Source organism: Eurosta solidaginis, chromosome 2 (genome assembly GCF_040869045.1).
Source record: "Eurosta solidaginis isolate ZX-2024a chromosome 2, ASM4086904v1, whole genome shotgun sequence".
Taxonomy (NCBI): Eukaryota; Metazoa; Arthropoda; class Insecta; order Diptera; family Tephritidae; genus Eurosta; species Eurosta solidaginis.
Genome location: NC_090320.1, coordinates 303,196,835 through 303,213,322, shown reverse-complemented (window position 1 = coordinate 303,213,322; position 16,488 = coordinate 303,196,835). Strand labels below are relative to the sequence as shown.

The 16,488-nt window shown below is 40.4% G+C and overlaps 2 protein-coding genes across 3 annotated transcripts; one reads left to right on the top strand and one right to left on the bottom strand.

The window, feature by feature from the left end:
• Positions 1–1,564: 1,564 nt before the first annotated feature.
• Positions 1,565–5,601, top strand: cl (thioredoxin domain-containing protein 17 clot). Of its 2 annotated transcripts, none has more exons than XM_067768840.1 (3): positions 1,565–1,873; positions 1,930–2,011; positions 2,493–2,715. In XM_067768840.1, exons 1-3 carry the CDS (start codon positions 1,591–1,593, stop codon positions 2,698–2,700), a joined length of 573 nt encoding a protein of 190 aa, XP_067624941.1. In that variant the 5' UTR covers positions 1,565–1,590; the 3' UTR covers positions 2,701–2,715. The 2 variants fall into 2 exon arrangements, with proteins under 2 accessions (XP_067624941.1, XP_067624942.1); XM_067768841.1 differs by lacking the exon at positions 2,493–2,715 and adding an exon at positions 5,234–5,601 and having other exon boundaries at positions 1,575–1,873.
• Vps52 (vacuolar protein sorting 52) lies at positions 5,213–8,280 on the bottom strand. The gene is made up of 6 exons (XM_067768839.1): positions 7,397–8,280; positions 6,859–7,074; positions 6,643–6,798; positions 6,454–6,572; positions 6,272–6,392; positions 5,213–6,213 (listed from the first exon to the last, which is right to left on the bottom strand). Exons 1-6 carry the CDS (start codon positions 8,138–8,140, stop codon positions 5,584–5,586), a joined length of 1,986 nt encoding a protein of 661 aa, XP_067624940.1. The 5' UTR covers positions 8,141–8,280; the 3' UTR covers positions 5,213–5,583.
• Positions 8,281–16,488: the final 8,208 nt, after the last annotated feature.

Genomic DNA, 16,488 nt, shown 5'->3' with positions numbered 1-16,488 from the left:
CGCTGTCATTCCGAATCCAGCGAGTGCCTGTCAGAATGCTTGACAGATAAGTCAACACACTTGTACTTGTACACTATGGTTGCCAATACGCAACTGACAGCCGTAACTGACAATACTTCAAATGGATTGGGTTGCGTGAAATTAAAGAGTAGCAAAAAATACTACTATGTATAAAACAGCTGATAGGGTTGTTGTATGTCAATTTCGTTAAGTAACTAAGTTGGTGAAACCGAAAAAAAACTAAGCCGCAAATCAGGACTAACTTAAGTCACAACTAAGTTTTAGCCTTAGTCGAGTTGGTGAAATCGGCCCTATGTATTTGAAGAACCTAGAATGAGGTTGAGTGATAGTAGATGGCAACTTTGTGTGCACAATTACTCAAAAATTAAAAACTTGTATTATGCAGAATATATGTTCAATATATAATTGTACTCTGCATAATGTATGTCCAAGTTGTTGATAAGTAATGAAAAATTAATTCCTTAATTCGTTTGATGGTGATATGAAATTGTCAATGATTCGTGTAATTTTAATGAGTTTAGTATTGAGTTTTTATATGATTTTAATTTCAATATGAAAGAATTGATATTTAGAAAATATGTCCATACAGATTATTTTAAGAATTTAACATTCAAGTTGATATTTTAAAAAAATCTTTTATTTTGATTTTAAGTATAAAAATTTATTTTTGTTTATTTTTGAGTTTAGATATTTTCCAACTAATTAGAATTTTCTTTTTTTGAAGTTATTCAAAATTTTAAGTTAACACGTTAACTTAAAATTTTGAATAACTTCAAAAAAAGAAAATTCTAATTAGTTGGAAAATATCTAAACTCAAAAATAAACAAAAATAAAGTATATTTTACAAAGTAGATAACCCTACACTATGTAATTTTAATTCAAATATTTTAAAATTACTACTAGGTAGTAAAAAATTAGAACATAAATACAAAAAACTTACATTTTAAACAATTCTTTTTCTGTTCGATACAGCGTCGACAACAAATTTCTATTCGCTACAAAATTCGGTACACAACGAAAATTTCGACAGAGATGAGGTGTCATAATACCAACTTCTAATACGATTTTCGATGTTCGATAGCCAACGAAGATCGAAGATCGAAAGATGCTCATAATAGGGGCCATAAATACAAAAAACTTACATTTTAAACAATTCTTTTTCTGTTCGATACAGCGTCGACAACAAATTTCTATTCGCTACAAAATTCGGTACACAACGAAAATTTCGACAGAGATGAGGTGTCATAATACCAACTTCTAATACGATTTTCGATGTTCGATAGCCAACGAAGATCGAAGATCGAAAGATGCTCATAATAGGGGCCATAATAAGTGAAATTCAATTATTATAAGCCGGTGTTAAGCTCATGAATTCTTAAATATAAGTATAAACTGAACACACCATTAAACAAACATACACTCCCTTTTGTTATTCAGGATTTCGGGCAAATTTTGAAAAAATCCGAACATCAATTCCTTCATTATATGACATTCGACTGTCTAGTCCACTGCCTTCCACTCTATTCGCAACATAACCTCTCATTAAGCTGCCAAACTATATAGTAAACAATGATAAAAAGTTTAAAAGCCGTCAAAACGCGTCTATCCCAAACTTTATTTAAGTCGTTGAACATTGCAACGATTTCGCAACGCCTTATAAACACATCAACAACACACGAAGCTATCCAAAATAATAAAGCAATGGTTATCCAACACGACGTCAAGGGCTATGACGAGTTCACCAAATTGGTAGAGAAATTAGAAACGAGCGCCGACGGACAACCAATTCATGTGCTTTTTAGTGGTGGCAAAGATGAGAGTGGACAGAGCTGGTGCCCTTATTGTGTAAAAGGTAAGAAAACAAATAAAAATTGAATTTGTGAAATCTCAATTGATTTCCCTGTACAGCTGAGCCAGTTGTGCATGAAGCTCTCCCAAAAGCACCAGAGAAATCTCATTTCATTCACGTGGATGTTGGTGAACGTTCATAGTAAGTATTTAAAAATTAAAATTAAATTATTTAAGTACATACCTTGTAGATATATATACACTACATATGCAAGTCATTCTTCATCGTCAAATCCTATTTGTTATTGTATTACGATTATCTGTTTTATATTTTGTGAGGCGTTGTGGCGGGGTAATATGACGCATGACTGGTGCAATTCTATCACATTATCATTATTTAATAACATACAACTAATACCACGAGTCAATGTTTTGTAAGCAATCACATAACTTGACATGCATTTAACTAACAATGTTAAACAAATTAACAACATAAAGGGTGGCAAGGGAGTTGACGTTTTTGCTTTTGTTAAATCTTAAAGAAATTTCCGAAATGTTTAGCCAATGGTGTATTCCAAAGCAGCCATGGTCGCTCCGTTGTATTAAAACTATATGTTTTTGAAACACTCCTGTTTTGTCCTCTTTTCTATACTCGTTTTTAAAAGCTATTGATCTTATTAAAGCTGGAAGGGTCCAAATTGTCCTCTCCGTACGGATGCCAGATTAAAATTGGTCTGGGTACCCACACTAATGCGCTGGAAAACGCCAATACGTATCGATAGTGAAAATGTCACTAAAAAGGAGTTGGTGGATATTATTTTTGATGAACCAATCGCATACAAATTATATGGATATGTAGCTCTGACTTTAAGCAAGATGTATATTTATTGAGGAAATTTTGCTTTAAGGTAGAATTGAACATGCATGAATATTTTCTATGATAACAGTATTCCAACATTATTAGTAAGAAGAGAGATTGCTCCATCCAGAGAAGCCTCCTTAGACCATACGTAAAGTCTCCGTGCGTACCTTTTATTTCGACGATAATTTTTAGAACGAACTTCATGTATACGTAAACGAAGATAATCTATCCGGAATTATTCGTGTCTTGTCACAAGGGCAAAACATGAGAGAAATAGAGGGATTGATGGGTGTGGAAAAAGCCAGTAACTTCACGAACTACGAACCAACGAAGAAAACCTTGGAAGGTAATTTGGATATGAGATAAACAATCGACAGTCGTATCTCGCGATCAGACTTTAAAATGCCGAAATATTAAGCGCAGGGTGACAGAACATGTAATATATATCGATGCTTGAGAAGGCTTGATTCTATCAACATGCAACTTCAGTGATGGCTCATTAAAATAAAATGGATGTTACATTGTTGTTGTAATAGTGGATGTAACATTCAAGATGTGTGGCTGTCCAATTCCAAAAATTAGCTCTGCATTTGGTCCCCGCTAACAAGACAGCATACTTCAAGACTGTCATAAATTCAGCTAAAAGAACACACAAGAGGGGGTCTCTGATATCAACTAGCCAGCATTTACAAGTGATATTTCCCAGGTCCACCCTTAAACGAACCAAGGACGGCTATTAATGCGGTTACGGTGGACTTACCATAAGATGACAATGAAAAGTCTTGCCGCTTTATGTAAATCCACCTTTAGGTGTATTTGTATTTGTATTTATTAGGCAATTCATCCCAGCACAACAATTTGACAAAAATTATTTTACAGTGCTAGTCGGTAAAAGGCATAAAATAGGAACAATCTAATCTTGAAACTTAAAGCTAATGACTATGGCTAAGAAAAGGTTACAACAAATAATATATTTAATAAATAGTAAATAGATAAATAAAGGAATGATAGAGTACATTTGCTTAGAAGGAATCAGTATTTTAATTGTCTAGGTTATTATAGAAACTTGTTAATTCTTTATTGAAGAGCAGAGCATTGCTTATAAGCCTAAGTCTAGAAGGGAGCGAGTTCCAAAGACGTATGGAATTAATGAAGAACTGGCGATCAGATATTAGCATACGATGTCTGAAGTGGGTAAGGAGAACAGATCTAGACGACTGGAGAAAATTTAGCCTCCGATACAGATAGTCAGGTTCCTTCATATATATTAATTTATGTAGCGTAGTGAGCGTTTTAAGTTTAATAAGGTTATCGAAAGAAATGTTTAGCAACCTGTAAGCATGTTGAGAGACGTGGTCAAGTCTTTTCAACCCATAGACGTATCTAGCAATGTTGTTATACACAACATTAAGTTTCCTCTTACATACATAGTCACAATTGGAGTAAACCTCACAACCATAAAGGAGCGTAGGTATTAAGTACGCTTTTGCTATTAGTAGACGAATATGTAACGGAGTAAAATATTGTGTAAGCCAGAGTGTACGAAGCATCCCATACACTTTTCCCACTGTGCGGAAGATGTGATCTTTCCATGTCAGGGTTTTGTTAAAAACTATACCTAGATTTTTTGCCGTGTCAACGTATTCTATAATAGTGTTGTCTAAAATTAAATTTTCCATTCCACTTTTATCTAGTGACCTTCTATGAATGACTATACATTTCGACTTCTTAGGGTTAAGACATAAGCCGTTCATAGAAGCCCACGTACCAATTTGACACAAATCGTAATTTAAGTTATTAATACATGAACTGGTACGATCACTAGGACAGCACATATACAATTGTACGTCGTCAGCATAAATGTGAATATTACAATACTTGAGAACACCAGGCAAATCGTTTATATACAAAACAAATAACAGGGGACCAAGGATTGAGCCTTGTGGGACTCCTCTTAAAACACTGACGAAGTCAGACTTTCTGCTACCAACACTTACTGCCTGAGTTCGGTCGGCCAAATACGATCTGATTAGGGCTGTTGCAGAGTTGGAGAAATTAAATAGGTTGTCCAGCTTCTTGCAGAGAACGGTGTGGTCGACCGAGTCAAAGGTGTGCGCACGGGAACGGCTTAACTCATATCCATTTAAGGACTGTTCAGCAGCTCTTGGGGAAATATGTTTGCCCATAAATGGACAAAATTTATAACTTACATGACAGCAGAAGCTATTTGAGGAAAAAAGGAAGCTATTTATGGGAATTTCATATTCTATAATGGCCAGTAAATTAAAATTGAAGAGCTGGTAATTTCGAGGCAAACAAGCATTGCTCATAATCACGTAAAAATTTGCTATCAACTGCTTTATCAGCAGATAATATACGTGTATCTTCATTCAGAAATCGATGTCATAATTTTGAGTTGGTTCTGTTTGCTTAATTTATAACTTACCTGTTTGTTGTAAACGATTTTTTTTCTTTTTATATCTCTTATTTCTTAAATAAAATATCTCCTTGTCCCTTAATTATATACTAATTTTCAAATACTTTTCTTTTTCTCAATTTTAGTTGGAAAGACTTGAATTGTCCGTTCCGCAAAGATCCCAACACACATCTGATATTTTTACCTACTTTATTACGTTGGAAATCCCCACAACGTTTGGATGGTGAACGCGTCAGCAATAAGGATCTAGTGGAAATGATATTCGAAGATGAAGATTAATAAATTTAATTTTTGAGATTGACTAAAAATGCTTGCTAAAGGAATATGCATACATACCTATGCTAGTATTTCTAAATTGTTTGATTTGAAATAAGATCTTAACTTCGTTAGTAGCTACAGGAATGATTTATTGGATTTTACTTATAAATTATCTACTAGCATACATACCATATGTATTCGCATGTTTTGAAATAAACTAATAATTACTTTTATATTTCTTGATTTCTACCATTACAACATGTATGTTTGTCAATTGAGCGCGCGCATTTGGTGTTAACAACTTATGGAAACGATGATAGTATTGCACTAAGCTTGCAAGAGCAAGCTGCAAAAGTTGCGATCCAGTTAGCAAAGATGGAAAAGATAGCAACACTTCACGATTTAACTCTTCTAACGATTTTTTCCAGTTCGTCGAAAAACTAATAACTAGAGCTAGGCTGCGTCTCTCTTGTTTACGCAATTCATCCATTTGTTCCTTTTCAAAGAAATGTTCGCACTCTTTAACAAATTGTATAATACCACCAAAGTGAGGTGCCAGTATTTCTTCAACATATTCCGCGCTTCGTGCATTTAGTTGCTCACGAAATGATTCAGCTTCCTTAGAATTATCACGTGTATGCTCCATGAGAACACCTAGCACTAAATCATAATTATTTATCAAGTAGATCAATTGTTCTTTGCGTGTTGGAAAAATTGCTGCCATTCGTAAAATGAAACACTCCACTTCATTTTGTAGTTCAAGTAATAAACGGCTTACAAGTTCATTAGGAAAATGTTCCGAAATACCAACAATGGCGGCTGAGAATTCAGCATAGCGACGCGTAATCTATAAACGATAAAAACGATTAGCAAGCACATTTAGTGAATATTATAAGGTTACGTACATAATGGGGTCCCATTTCTTTGCTGAATTTTGTTGGATCACAATCACGTATACTTTGTATATTCAAACGAAAAACATGATCGAATCGTGGCCAAATGACTGCTTGTAAAGAATCCCAGTATCTAAAAGACGTTTCCAGTAAAATATAAAATATGTAAATACATTCAAGCAAAGTTAGCTAACTTATCTAGCGCGGGCACACAGCGCTTGTGACACATTAACTGGTAACGAAATATTAGCTGAATGCAAAGAAACATTGCAATAGTGTCATAGCAGTCCTGAATGTTTGTTTCCAAGTTTTTCTAAATTATAAATGCAAATATACAAATCCAACTTTCTACAACTGTTTCTTTAATTTCGCTTCATACTTACAATCATAAGCGTTAGTGTTTTCCCCATTATTTGATTGAATAGATCCTGTGCTTGGGAACTACGCACCATAAAAAATTCGGTTACAAATAAATATTCACGACAGGCATTGTCCACAAGCGCATACTGCTCAGAACGAAATAAAGCTTCGAAGGTGTACTGAAAACAAAAATTTAATGGTATATAAGCAGATAATAAAAAAAATCTGTATCGACGCACCCTATTTTTCAATTGTGCATGCGGTACGATTATAGGAGCCTCCAGTTGTTGATTGAGTATCTCACCACGTTTTCCTATAGTAAATATTGTGCTCTTATGTTTCAGGGTGGTAGTTTTTGCGAATAAACCTTTTGACACATTGTCCTCAATTCCCATAAGATCGTCTTTGGTGCAAGACTCTTCGAATTTCAAACTCGTCAATCGCGAGGAGTAACTCTAAAAAGAAACCACAGCAACATATAAAAATTTGCTGTAAAAAAAACGAGAATGTATATAATATAAAGATACATAAGATACAAAGCGCGATATACCTCCGAGGAGATTTAGACCGAGCTTCTCTAATAACTTGCGTCCCGCTACTTTAAATTTTCTAGAAATTGGAGGGACCAGACCTTCATGTTTAATGCTGATTCCCTAGGCATCTGCAATGCATATGGATTTTTTCTGAGAAGCTTTTATGCAGAAATACACTCCGAGGTGCTCCCGCTAAGAAAAAACTTTCCTTAAATATGTGGATGTTGCTGCCTATTAAACTCACCTTAAAATAGCTATAATAGATTTTACTCATAGTATCAATGTATTCGCTACAAATCTCCTGTGCTACTTGGCGCTCATTGGACAATATAAATTCGAAGAAAAATTTATGTTTCAACATAGCGTTTTGTGGTATTTGATAATTGGTCATTGGCTTGCGAAACTTGTAAATTTGTTCCAATAAATATGTTCTTATCTTCGACATTGCCTTAAGACGCAATTTGTGCAACACCTCACTTACATCACCAGTGGCTTTGGATTCCTTAAAGCTCAACTCTTTCACTAAAGAGAGTTTATGATTTAAAATATTCAAATGAGTGCAAAAGTCTTTCTCCGTCACAGGTGTTTCCATTATGAACGCAATCATCTCTTCGGACACTGCCATGTCTTCAATGAACTGTGATAGTTGCGCCTTCACCGACTGACGATTGGTTAGTTGCACCGACATGGCAACTGATTTCTTTTGAAGCTGTGTAATCTCACTGCTTATATTGCTGAGTACACTTTGAAAGTTCATTAACATAGTTTCCATGCGTTCCAGCACATCATCGCATTCACCGATTTGGTTATGAAGGCTTGCTATGTTTTGAGATTCTGCAATGTAGTCTTCAATGGATTTGTTTTCCACATCTTTGAACTCTTTTTCAATTTGCCGTGAATACTGCCGCAAGTCTGTGGTATTTTTGAGGATTTCACGTACCTCCTCATTGTCCAGTTGCTCCGTTAAATTGGACTCCACGGCCGACATGACGATATTTTTTAAACGATTTTATATATTTGTATAAATGATGGTATTCTATTTTATAATTGCAAATTATTGTTTATTTTTCACAATCTTTTCCAGCGTACGTAAATATTTTCCTGATGGCATTTCAATTGGACTTTTTGTCGAACAGCTGATGTGAAGTCCAAAATAAAAATGAGAAATATTGGGCAATATTAGCCGTGTTTTTTTTTTACACGTATATACGTCACGTTTGCGCGTAAAACCTCACTTAGATAATAGCTGTGTTTTTTTTATATCTATATACGTTTACGCTTTTTTTTTTATATCTATATACGTTTACGCTTTTATAGGGTGCCTTTGATGGGGGTGTTGCGCCTTGCACTCACCGGCGTCACCCCAAATCATGGAGTCGTAGGTGTTTTTTCTCCCTCCTTCCCTCATAGAGGGGCGGAGCTTCCTCGTGGTGGCACCTGGTAACGCTTCGGCGGCGAATTCGAGCGGCGACCTCTCATGGAGGGGGTACTGACCGGGAGGCCATCAGTGCCGCTACCGCCCCTCCCTTGGCCCCACGAGCAGGCTTTCCACAAAGCGACAAGCGTCTGGAGGGTCGATTGCTGGGGGTCATAGGGAAGGGGGTGGGTGGGCTATAGGGCCAATGGCCAATCTAGTCAGGGTAGGGCTGAGAGAGAATCCAGCCCGGGGAGTCCGAAGGTCGGTACCTCTCGGGGAGGGGCCACAGTCCGGGAGGGCTTTGGGGCGGCTGCCGCCCATCCCGTAGTCTCTACCAGCATGCTGGGGGCTCCAGGGATGTGTGGGTGGCCGGCTCTAGGGCCAAGGGACTGTCCAGTCACCAAGACAAGCGCTGGCTTCCTGGATCCTGCGCAGGAATGCCTCCCGGCACCGAAAAGGGCCAAGACGGAGGGTGGCTGGACGCGGTCTTTCGCCGAAATTAACAAGGGTCGGCAGATCATTGGCATTATAGACAAGAGCAGCGAAGATGGCAGGATCCCGAAACAACAGTGGAAGGGGATCGAGGCCGCGATTGCTACGATGGCCGTTAAGGTTAAGAAAGAAAACCCTGGTCCACCGCCATCTTACACCGATGCAGGGTGGTTCCAGGGTAATGTCAAGCTAATTGCCTGTGACGACACCAGGTCGGTAAAGCTCTATAGGGCCGCCGTCAAACTTATAGGGGAGGTATATCCGGGCGCGCGCCTCAAGGTAGTGGTTGCGTCGAGGTGCTAGGGAGGAGCTTAAACTTGCTTCCTTCTACCTAGTGCAGGATCACCAAGGCTCACTACCACCGGATAATTTCAGGGAGTTCGTGAGAGCTGCAATAATTTCAGTCAAAAATTAGGAATTCTTTAGATAGGGCTTGCCCGACTAAAAAGGTTATGGAAACTCACAAACTACCATGGCGGTCGTCCGATCTTGATAGGCTTAGGAAGTCATGTAGGGCGGCCTTTAATAAAGCAAAGTATGACGGACACCTATCCTCATGGGCTGCTTATAAAACGAAAATAAATATATATAAAAAAGCAATCCGAAATGAAAAGCGGTCCTCCTGAAGGGATTTCTGCGGCAGGATTGAATCCACATCCGCTTAAGGAAGGTGCTATCGAAATCTCCAACTCAGTTAAGTTACGTCCAAAAGCCGGATGGGCACTGGATGGACTCCAGCGCCGAAACCATAAACTTGCTTATGGATACACACTTTCCAGCAAGCGCGGGCGTGTCTTCAAATATTGTTAGCGGAGGGCCACCTAATGATCAGCTAATAAGCGAAATCACAGACGATAAAAGGATTTATTGGGCTTTACAGACCTTCAAGCCCTATCAGGCCGAACTTATAAGGCCCTGGATAAAAGGGATGTTTATAGGTTGTCTTAGGCTCAATTACGTACCAGCATCGTGGTCTTTATCCCCAAGGCAGGGAAAACCTCCCACTGTAAACCAAAATTATAGGCCTATAAGCTTACCTTCTTTTCTGCTAAAAGCACTCGAAAGACTCCTAGAGGAATATATCAGGAGGAGGATTGAGCCATCGCTTCTTTCGCAAGCTCAACATGCCTATACGAAGGGTACGTGAACTGACACGGCCTTGCACTCTTTGGTATCCGTTATCGAAAGGTCACTTGACCTCAAGGAATACACACTGGTGCCAATTCTAGATATAGCGGGTGCCTTCAACAACGTTCTCCCTGAGGCCATCACCTCGGCGCGGACCGATCTGATGGTTGACGCGTGCCTGGTGGAGTTTATATACAATCTGCTTACGCGTAGGTAGATTCAAACTGAGCTAGGTCGATGCGTAATCCGCAGACCGGTCGGCAGAGGCACTCCGTAGGGCGGCGTTTTCTCTCCGCTACTTTGGGTGGTTACCGTCAACCAACTACTACGCCTCATGGAGGCAGAAGGTCACAACGTGATCGCGTATGCAGATGACATCTGCGTCACCATGCGGAGGAAATTTCCGCAAGCTCTTTGCAACCTAATGGAAGGGGCACTATCCAAAATTTCGCACTGGGCCACAGCCACAGGTTTGGAAGTCAACCCGGATAAAACCGAGCTTGTCCTCTTTACGAGTAGGTACAAAACACCAAATTTTACACTGCCAAGAATTGGGGGTACGTTCTTAGCGTTTAGCGATCAAGTCAAGTATTTGGGAGTCATTCTGGACAGGAAGCTATTATGGAGTGACCATATATTGGACCGATCCAAGAAGGCAGCAGCAGGGCTGTTCAACTGCAAGAGGGCAATTGGCACCTCCTGGGGATTCTCCCCTAATGTGAGCTACTGGATTTACACAGCCATTGTGCGCCCGATTCTTCTTTATGGTGCCTTGGTCTGGTGGCATGCACTAGCTAAGAGTACCTATCTTAAAGGTGCAACGGAGTTCGGCGCTCCGCATTACCGGGGCTCTCGGCTCCACTCCGTCTGAAGCACTCAACACAATGCTATACCTTCCACCCCTTGACCTGGTGGCGAAAGAAATAGCGGTCATCGCCGCTCTACGCATAAGGGAAACAGGTTTCTGGTCAAATGGATCTAGTGGACACGCAACAACCCAAACGTTAAAAAACTATAGTATATATATACCATCGCGACAAGACTGGAATACCCGACAACATACGGTACCGGGTGCCATCAACATATTCATGGTTCTAAGCTTGACGGGAAGGTGGGGGCAGGCCTCTTTTCACCAGATCTGGGTCTAGAGGTCTTTTTTTTTTGCCTACCAGATCACTGTAGTGTTTACCAAGCGGAAATGCTGGCAATACACAGGGCTGTGAATCATCTCGGGTCTATGCCTAAGGATGGTAAACGGGTGTTTATTTTCTCAGACAGCCAGGCCGCATTAAAGGCCCTGGACTCATTCGTCGACAACGCAAAGTCGGTCACTGAATGCCGCAGATCTCTTAACGAGATGGCTCAGAACTTCAGTATCAGCCTTATATGGGCTATTGGAGGCAACTGAAGAGCAGACGAGCTGGCCAGAAGAGGCACCACCGACCATATCCTTCCGGGAAATGATTCGGTAGGTATACCCATGGCCACTTTCAGGCTTCGTGTGAGCACAAGCACTATAAGAATTGCAAATGCACTATGGTCAGCCATATCATCGTGTGAGACATCCAGGCTAACCTGGCCCTCATATGACAAGGAGCGCACAATAGCGCTTCTGATTTTAAACAAATCAGTTCTGTCGTCCCTGATAAGGGTTCTAACAGGGCATTGTTTAATATGCACGCATGGTGCTAGAATGGGGGTAACGACCTTCGACTATTGTCGCAGCTGCCGATGTACAGAAGAGGAGGAGAGCGTCCAGCACCTTCTCTGTCATTGTCCAGCGCTTAGTAGGCGTAGGTTGGCCATCCTTGGTAAACCTTTTCTACATGACCTTGCTGAGGTCTCTAGCTATGAAGTCAAGGCTCTAGCAAAATATATAAATTCCACGAAGTGGTTTGACCCGCTTTAGGCAGGATAGGGGTCCTCTTTGAGACCGTACAGGGTATAACAATGGGCCCATTGGTGGCCTAAGTAGTGAGCTGGTACCATAGTGCCCAGCTCAGCCCTCACAACCTAACCTAACCTAACCTAACCTAACCTACGCTTTTATAACTAACTTTATATGGACTGTTAAGCGTTAAACTATATCTACTATTCTGAAATTGCTGCGCAGAAAATTAGGGTAACGTTTTACAAGACGGAGCACCACCTAATTTTTATCAAAAATTATCAAAGGTGGTATCAGAAGACGCGGCTCAACCTTCGTGTTTAGGATCCGAAAGTGAAAATATAAATTTTTATTTCTGTCAAAAGATATAGCAAAAAATCGGTTCAAATTTGCATGTGGCTGTTGTGTTTTGCCAGTTTTGTTGTACACACACGCACTAATGCAGAAAGGTGCTCTGCCCGCATTTAGTTTTGATCCCCAAACCGATGTCGGACCCACCCAGAGTTATTTTTTAAATCGCGGCCAAAGGCCGCCAATGCAGAAAGGTTTTCTAGGCAAAAAAAAAACTATGGATCGGGCCCCGGTCTCTTTTTTTTTTGAATATAAATGACACTGCATTCGCAAGCGTCGTATGGCAAGGTGCTTAAAAGAGCCCTTATACTGCCAGGTTGTCTAAATTCACTTATTCAATTCCGTTATTTGCAGAAATGTAAATTTTTTGGTTTTTTCATGGCACCACGCCAGGCACAAAATTATTAATATATATTTGAAAATCCAATATATGGCTTGTTGTCATGTTTTTTCCACTATCCCGTTATGGGTAAAGGTCCCGTTCGTATATAAAACACGTTTGATTTTTATGGCGTCACGTCAGATATTCCGTTAGTTTATGTTACAATATCCCGTTACACTTTGTTTAGTATATAAAAATAAGGTTAGTTTTTTCAAATGGCAGCACGCCAGTTTTCAAATGTCACTGATTCCTATTAGGAGTGCATAAAACCGCCCTAACTCCAGCTCAGGGAGGCATTGAAGCCTGTTTTACTTTTTCACTCAACGAAAAAAAGCCCGAAAAAATTGACATTGAGTCGAGGATGACACCGCACGTCCATTCACATGTAAAGACAAGACCGGAATGGGGTCTTAGGTGGTGCAACGACTTGTAAAACGTTACCAAATTAGTACTCCTAAATTTCAATACGTCTACGTTTGCGCGAAAAAATGCTTATCGTTACTTAGATGGGGCTCCTAAGCATTATCTAGCGGCAACTAACCACAGAACATGTTGTACCGAAAAGCGGAGACACAAACCTCTGTTATATGTGTGTGTGTATAGTTGAATCGGATGCGATGAATGGTGGAAACACACCATTTGTTGTGGTAATACATATGTAAAATTCGGGAACGATTTGTTATGACCACATGGGACCTAGGCCATACCGCCATCCCACCCCCTACATCCATGAGGAGATCGGGGTCGCCAGAGCCTCGGCTGTTCATGAAACAGGATTCGCCACGGATAGGTGAGGTTGACAATTGGGTTTGGAGAAGCTGTATATTGCGTTGGCAACCTGAAAGGATTGAATCTATTTGGTATTTTAGTCGTCTCTTACGACAGGCACACCTACCGTGGGTATATTCTAACCCCCTACCCCGCTGGGGGTACATTTTGTATGTAGGGGTTGACTCTGGATAGGTAAGATTTTAACCTGTTACAGTACCATATCGAAGTTTAGCTAGACTGACACGCGTTGCCCTAGGGAGAGTGGGCTCCTCTTCTGCGATTTCTTGGTATTTTCCTTTAAGAACTGGATACGCCGGGCAATTCCTGACATACAGGTCCGACGCCTGTTTGTGGATATCACTAAGAACCTGCTTGTGTTTTTGTACTTCATGCGACTGTGTTCTCAGGTGTCGTATTTCCTCATAATGCTTATGGAGATCACACCTTAAGCCCCTGGTAGGTGTAGCCTCTCCAATTAGATGTCTGTTGGGATGCCCAGGTTTCTGCGTATTCAACAGAAATTGTTTGGACAGCATTTTATTTCTCTCCCTAATGGGGAGTACTCTCGCCTGAATGTGAAGGTGGTGTTCTGTGGACATAAGAAGACATCCCGTAGCGGTTCTGAGGGCAGTATTTTGGCAGGCCTGTATTTTCTCCAAGTGAGTAGCCGTTAGGCTTGGCGACCATATCTGGGACGAGTAGCATGCAATCGGCCCGCCAATTGCTTTGTAAGTAGTAATGAGCATTTCTTTGTTTTTTACCCCAAGTGCTGCCGGCAAGAGATTGGAGGATTTTATTACGGCACTGGGTTTTAGCAACAATGCTCTCCACAACGTGGATCGAACGTCACACCGAAAATTTTTGGGTGTAAGACAGCCGGTAGCGTAATGCCATCGACGTGGATGTTCAATATGGTCGATATTCGGCCCGTCCAGGTTGTAAATAAGGTTGCCGATGATTTGGTCAGTGACAATGTCAGGTTTCGCTAGGCGAAAAAACTGCGAAGATCAGGAGATAGCTGTTTATTTTAATACAAAGCTCATTGATGTGTGGGCCTGGGCCTGTGGCCATTATTGTGTAGTCATCGGCGTAGGAAACGATAGTGATTCCTTCTGGTGGAGAAGGTAGCTCCGATATGTAGAAGTTAAAAAGAAGTGGTGTTAGGACACCACCCTGTGGTACCCCTTGTTTAATTCTTCTGGGTTGAGATGTTATGTTCCTGAATTGCACCGATGCTTGCCAACCAGACAGATACTTTGCGGTCCGACTTTTGAGACTTGGGGGAAGGGAGGACCCTTCCAAGTCTTGCAGTAACGTTCCGCGGTTGACCGTATCAAAGGCTTCTTAAAATTCCGAAGCGGATTCAATGACCTTGCTGAAAGCACGCTCCCCTTGACAGGATTCAGTCGGGATAGGGAGGGTAGCAAAACGATTGCAGATCGCTCGAGCGAAAGGAGTATGGGTAGGTGGTCGGCTGCCAATGTTACCATCGGTTGCCAGTTGACGCAGTTTACTAATCCTGTGCTCACGATTGATAAATCTGGCAAACTGCAACAGTTTCCTACTATACGAGTGGGGGCGTCTCCGTTTATCGTGCAGAACGTCGTTTATTCTATTTGGTCCGCCAACATCTCGCCCTGCTGGCCGCCTGTAGGTTAGAATGCTATAGATCGTGGTGAGCATTGAAATCGGCTAAGATAATGAGATTATCGCTAGTGAGTAGTGTGCTGATCCTCGTGTTCCAATGAAACGTGAACCAGATACGGATAGAGATTTAACATGCAAATACAAAACACTGTGACCTACATGGATCACATTGTGCTTGCATTTGCTTGTTAAACCTCTATCCATATCTGGTTAATGTTCCATTGGAACACGAGGGTTGTCAGGCCAGTATCCACTGGGGCAACAGGTGACAGGAGGGATGTAGATGTTAATGATTTCCAAATTTACATCGCCTGACCGGACAAATATGCCTTGACACTGTTCCTGCGGCCGATGTCGGGTTCAAATAAATTATATTGCACTGAGTGGTGGGTGCTAAACGCGGGACCGCCTCCATTTCGGCTCGCGATCTTTTATATGGTCCCCATTTAATTTGCTGCATTGGCGGCCATCGGCCATTTAATATGTTACGCAGCCACCTCATTTAATGTGGGTCAAAAAAATGTGATTACTTAACCTCAACATTGCCCACTCGCCTCATTTTTCTTTTGATTTGCAAATGAAATACCAAGCAAAAAGTGAAACTTCTTTTTATTTGCTCACATACACATGATTTTATAAAAAAAAAATGTGATCAAAATTATTTTTATGATGCCTACGCGTATTTATTTAAACAATTATTAAGTTAATTTTTTTGAAGCTGCACTGGTTAACGTAGGGTGTTTCCAGAATTGGGGGGCATTGAAAAGGGCCTACAAATAAATATGCTGAGCATTGATCGCATCTGACGAATATGACGTATCCGACCTGTGTATGTGTGCTGCTCAACACTAAACACGAGTAGAGTAATTGTTTTCTCGTCTTCCGTTTCCTTGCATTTTTCGTTTATTAGCACTTTGCTCGAATTCAAACACGACAACAACAATTCATTAATAAACCCAAACACAAATGTTCATTGTGGGCAAACTCGTGCATGTGGCGATGTTGGTAAGTCGGTATGTGCGTATGAAGAAATTGTAGCATTTCTAGTCTGCAGTTGATGGGCATTGTTTTTTTTTTTCAAATTTATTTATTTCATTTTCACTTGTGCTAGTTGCACTAATTTAAATTTAAAAAAATAGTCATAAACTTCAGCGTCTTGCTTTGTAAAATCATTCATATTTTGAACGGCACACGAATCGGAATAATAAAAAATACGCGACTCGGTTTAACTTTTGAGAGGACCTTTGTGACACTCTAGTG

Excerpts from the sequence above, each read along its gene's own strand:
- cl (XM_067768840.1), top strand. The coding sequence starts at position 1,591 with ATGATAAAAAGTTTAAAAGCCGTCAAAACGCGTCTATCCCAAACTTTA. Across the intron at positions 1,874-1,929 it reads GTGCCCTTATTGTGTAAAAG|CTGAGCCAGTTGTGCATGAA; the intron begins GTAAGAAAACAA and ends TTCCCTGTACAG. Across the intron at positions 2,012-2,492 it reads GATGTTGGTGAACGTTCATA|CTGGAAGGGTCCAAATTGTC; the intron begins GTAAGTATTTAA and ends ATCTTATTAAAG.
- Vps52 (XM_067768839.1), bottom strand. The coding sequence starts at position 8,140 with ATGTCGGCCGTGGAGTCCAATTTAACGGAGCAACTGGACAATGAGGAG. Across the intron at positions 7,075-7,396 it reads TCTATTATAGCTATTTTAAG|AGTTACTCCTCGCGATTGAC; the intron begins GTGAGTTTAATA and ends GTTTCTTTTTAG. Across the intron at positions 6,799-6,858 it reads ATGCACAATTGAAAAATAGG|TACACCTTCGAAGCTTTATT; the intron begins GTGCGTCGATAC and ends TTTTGTTTTCAG.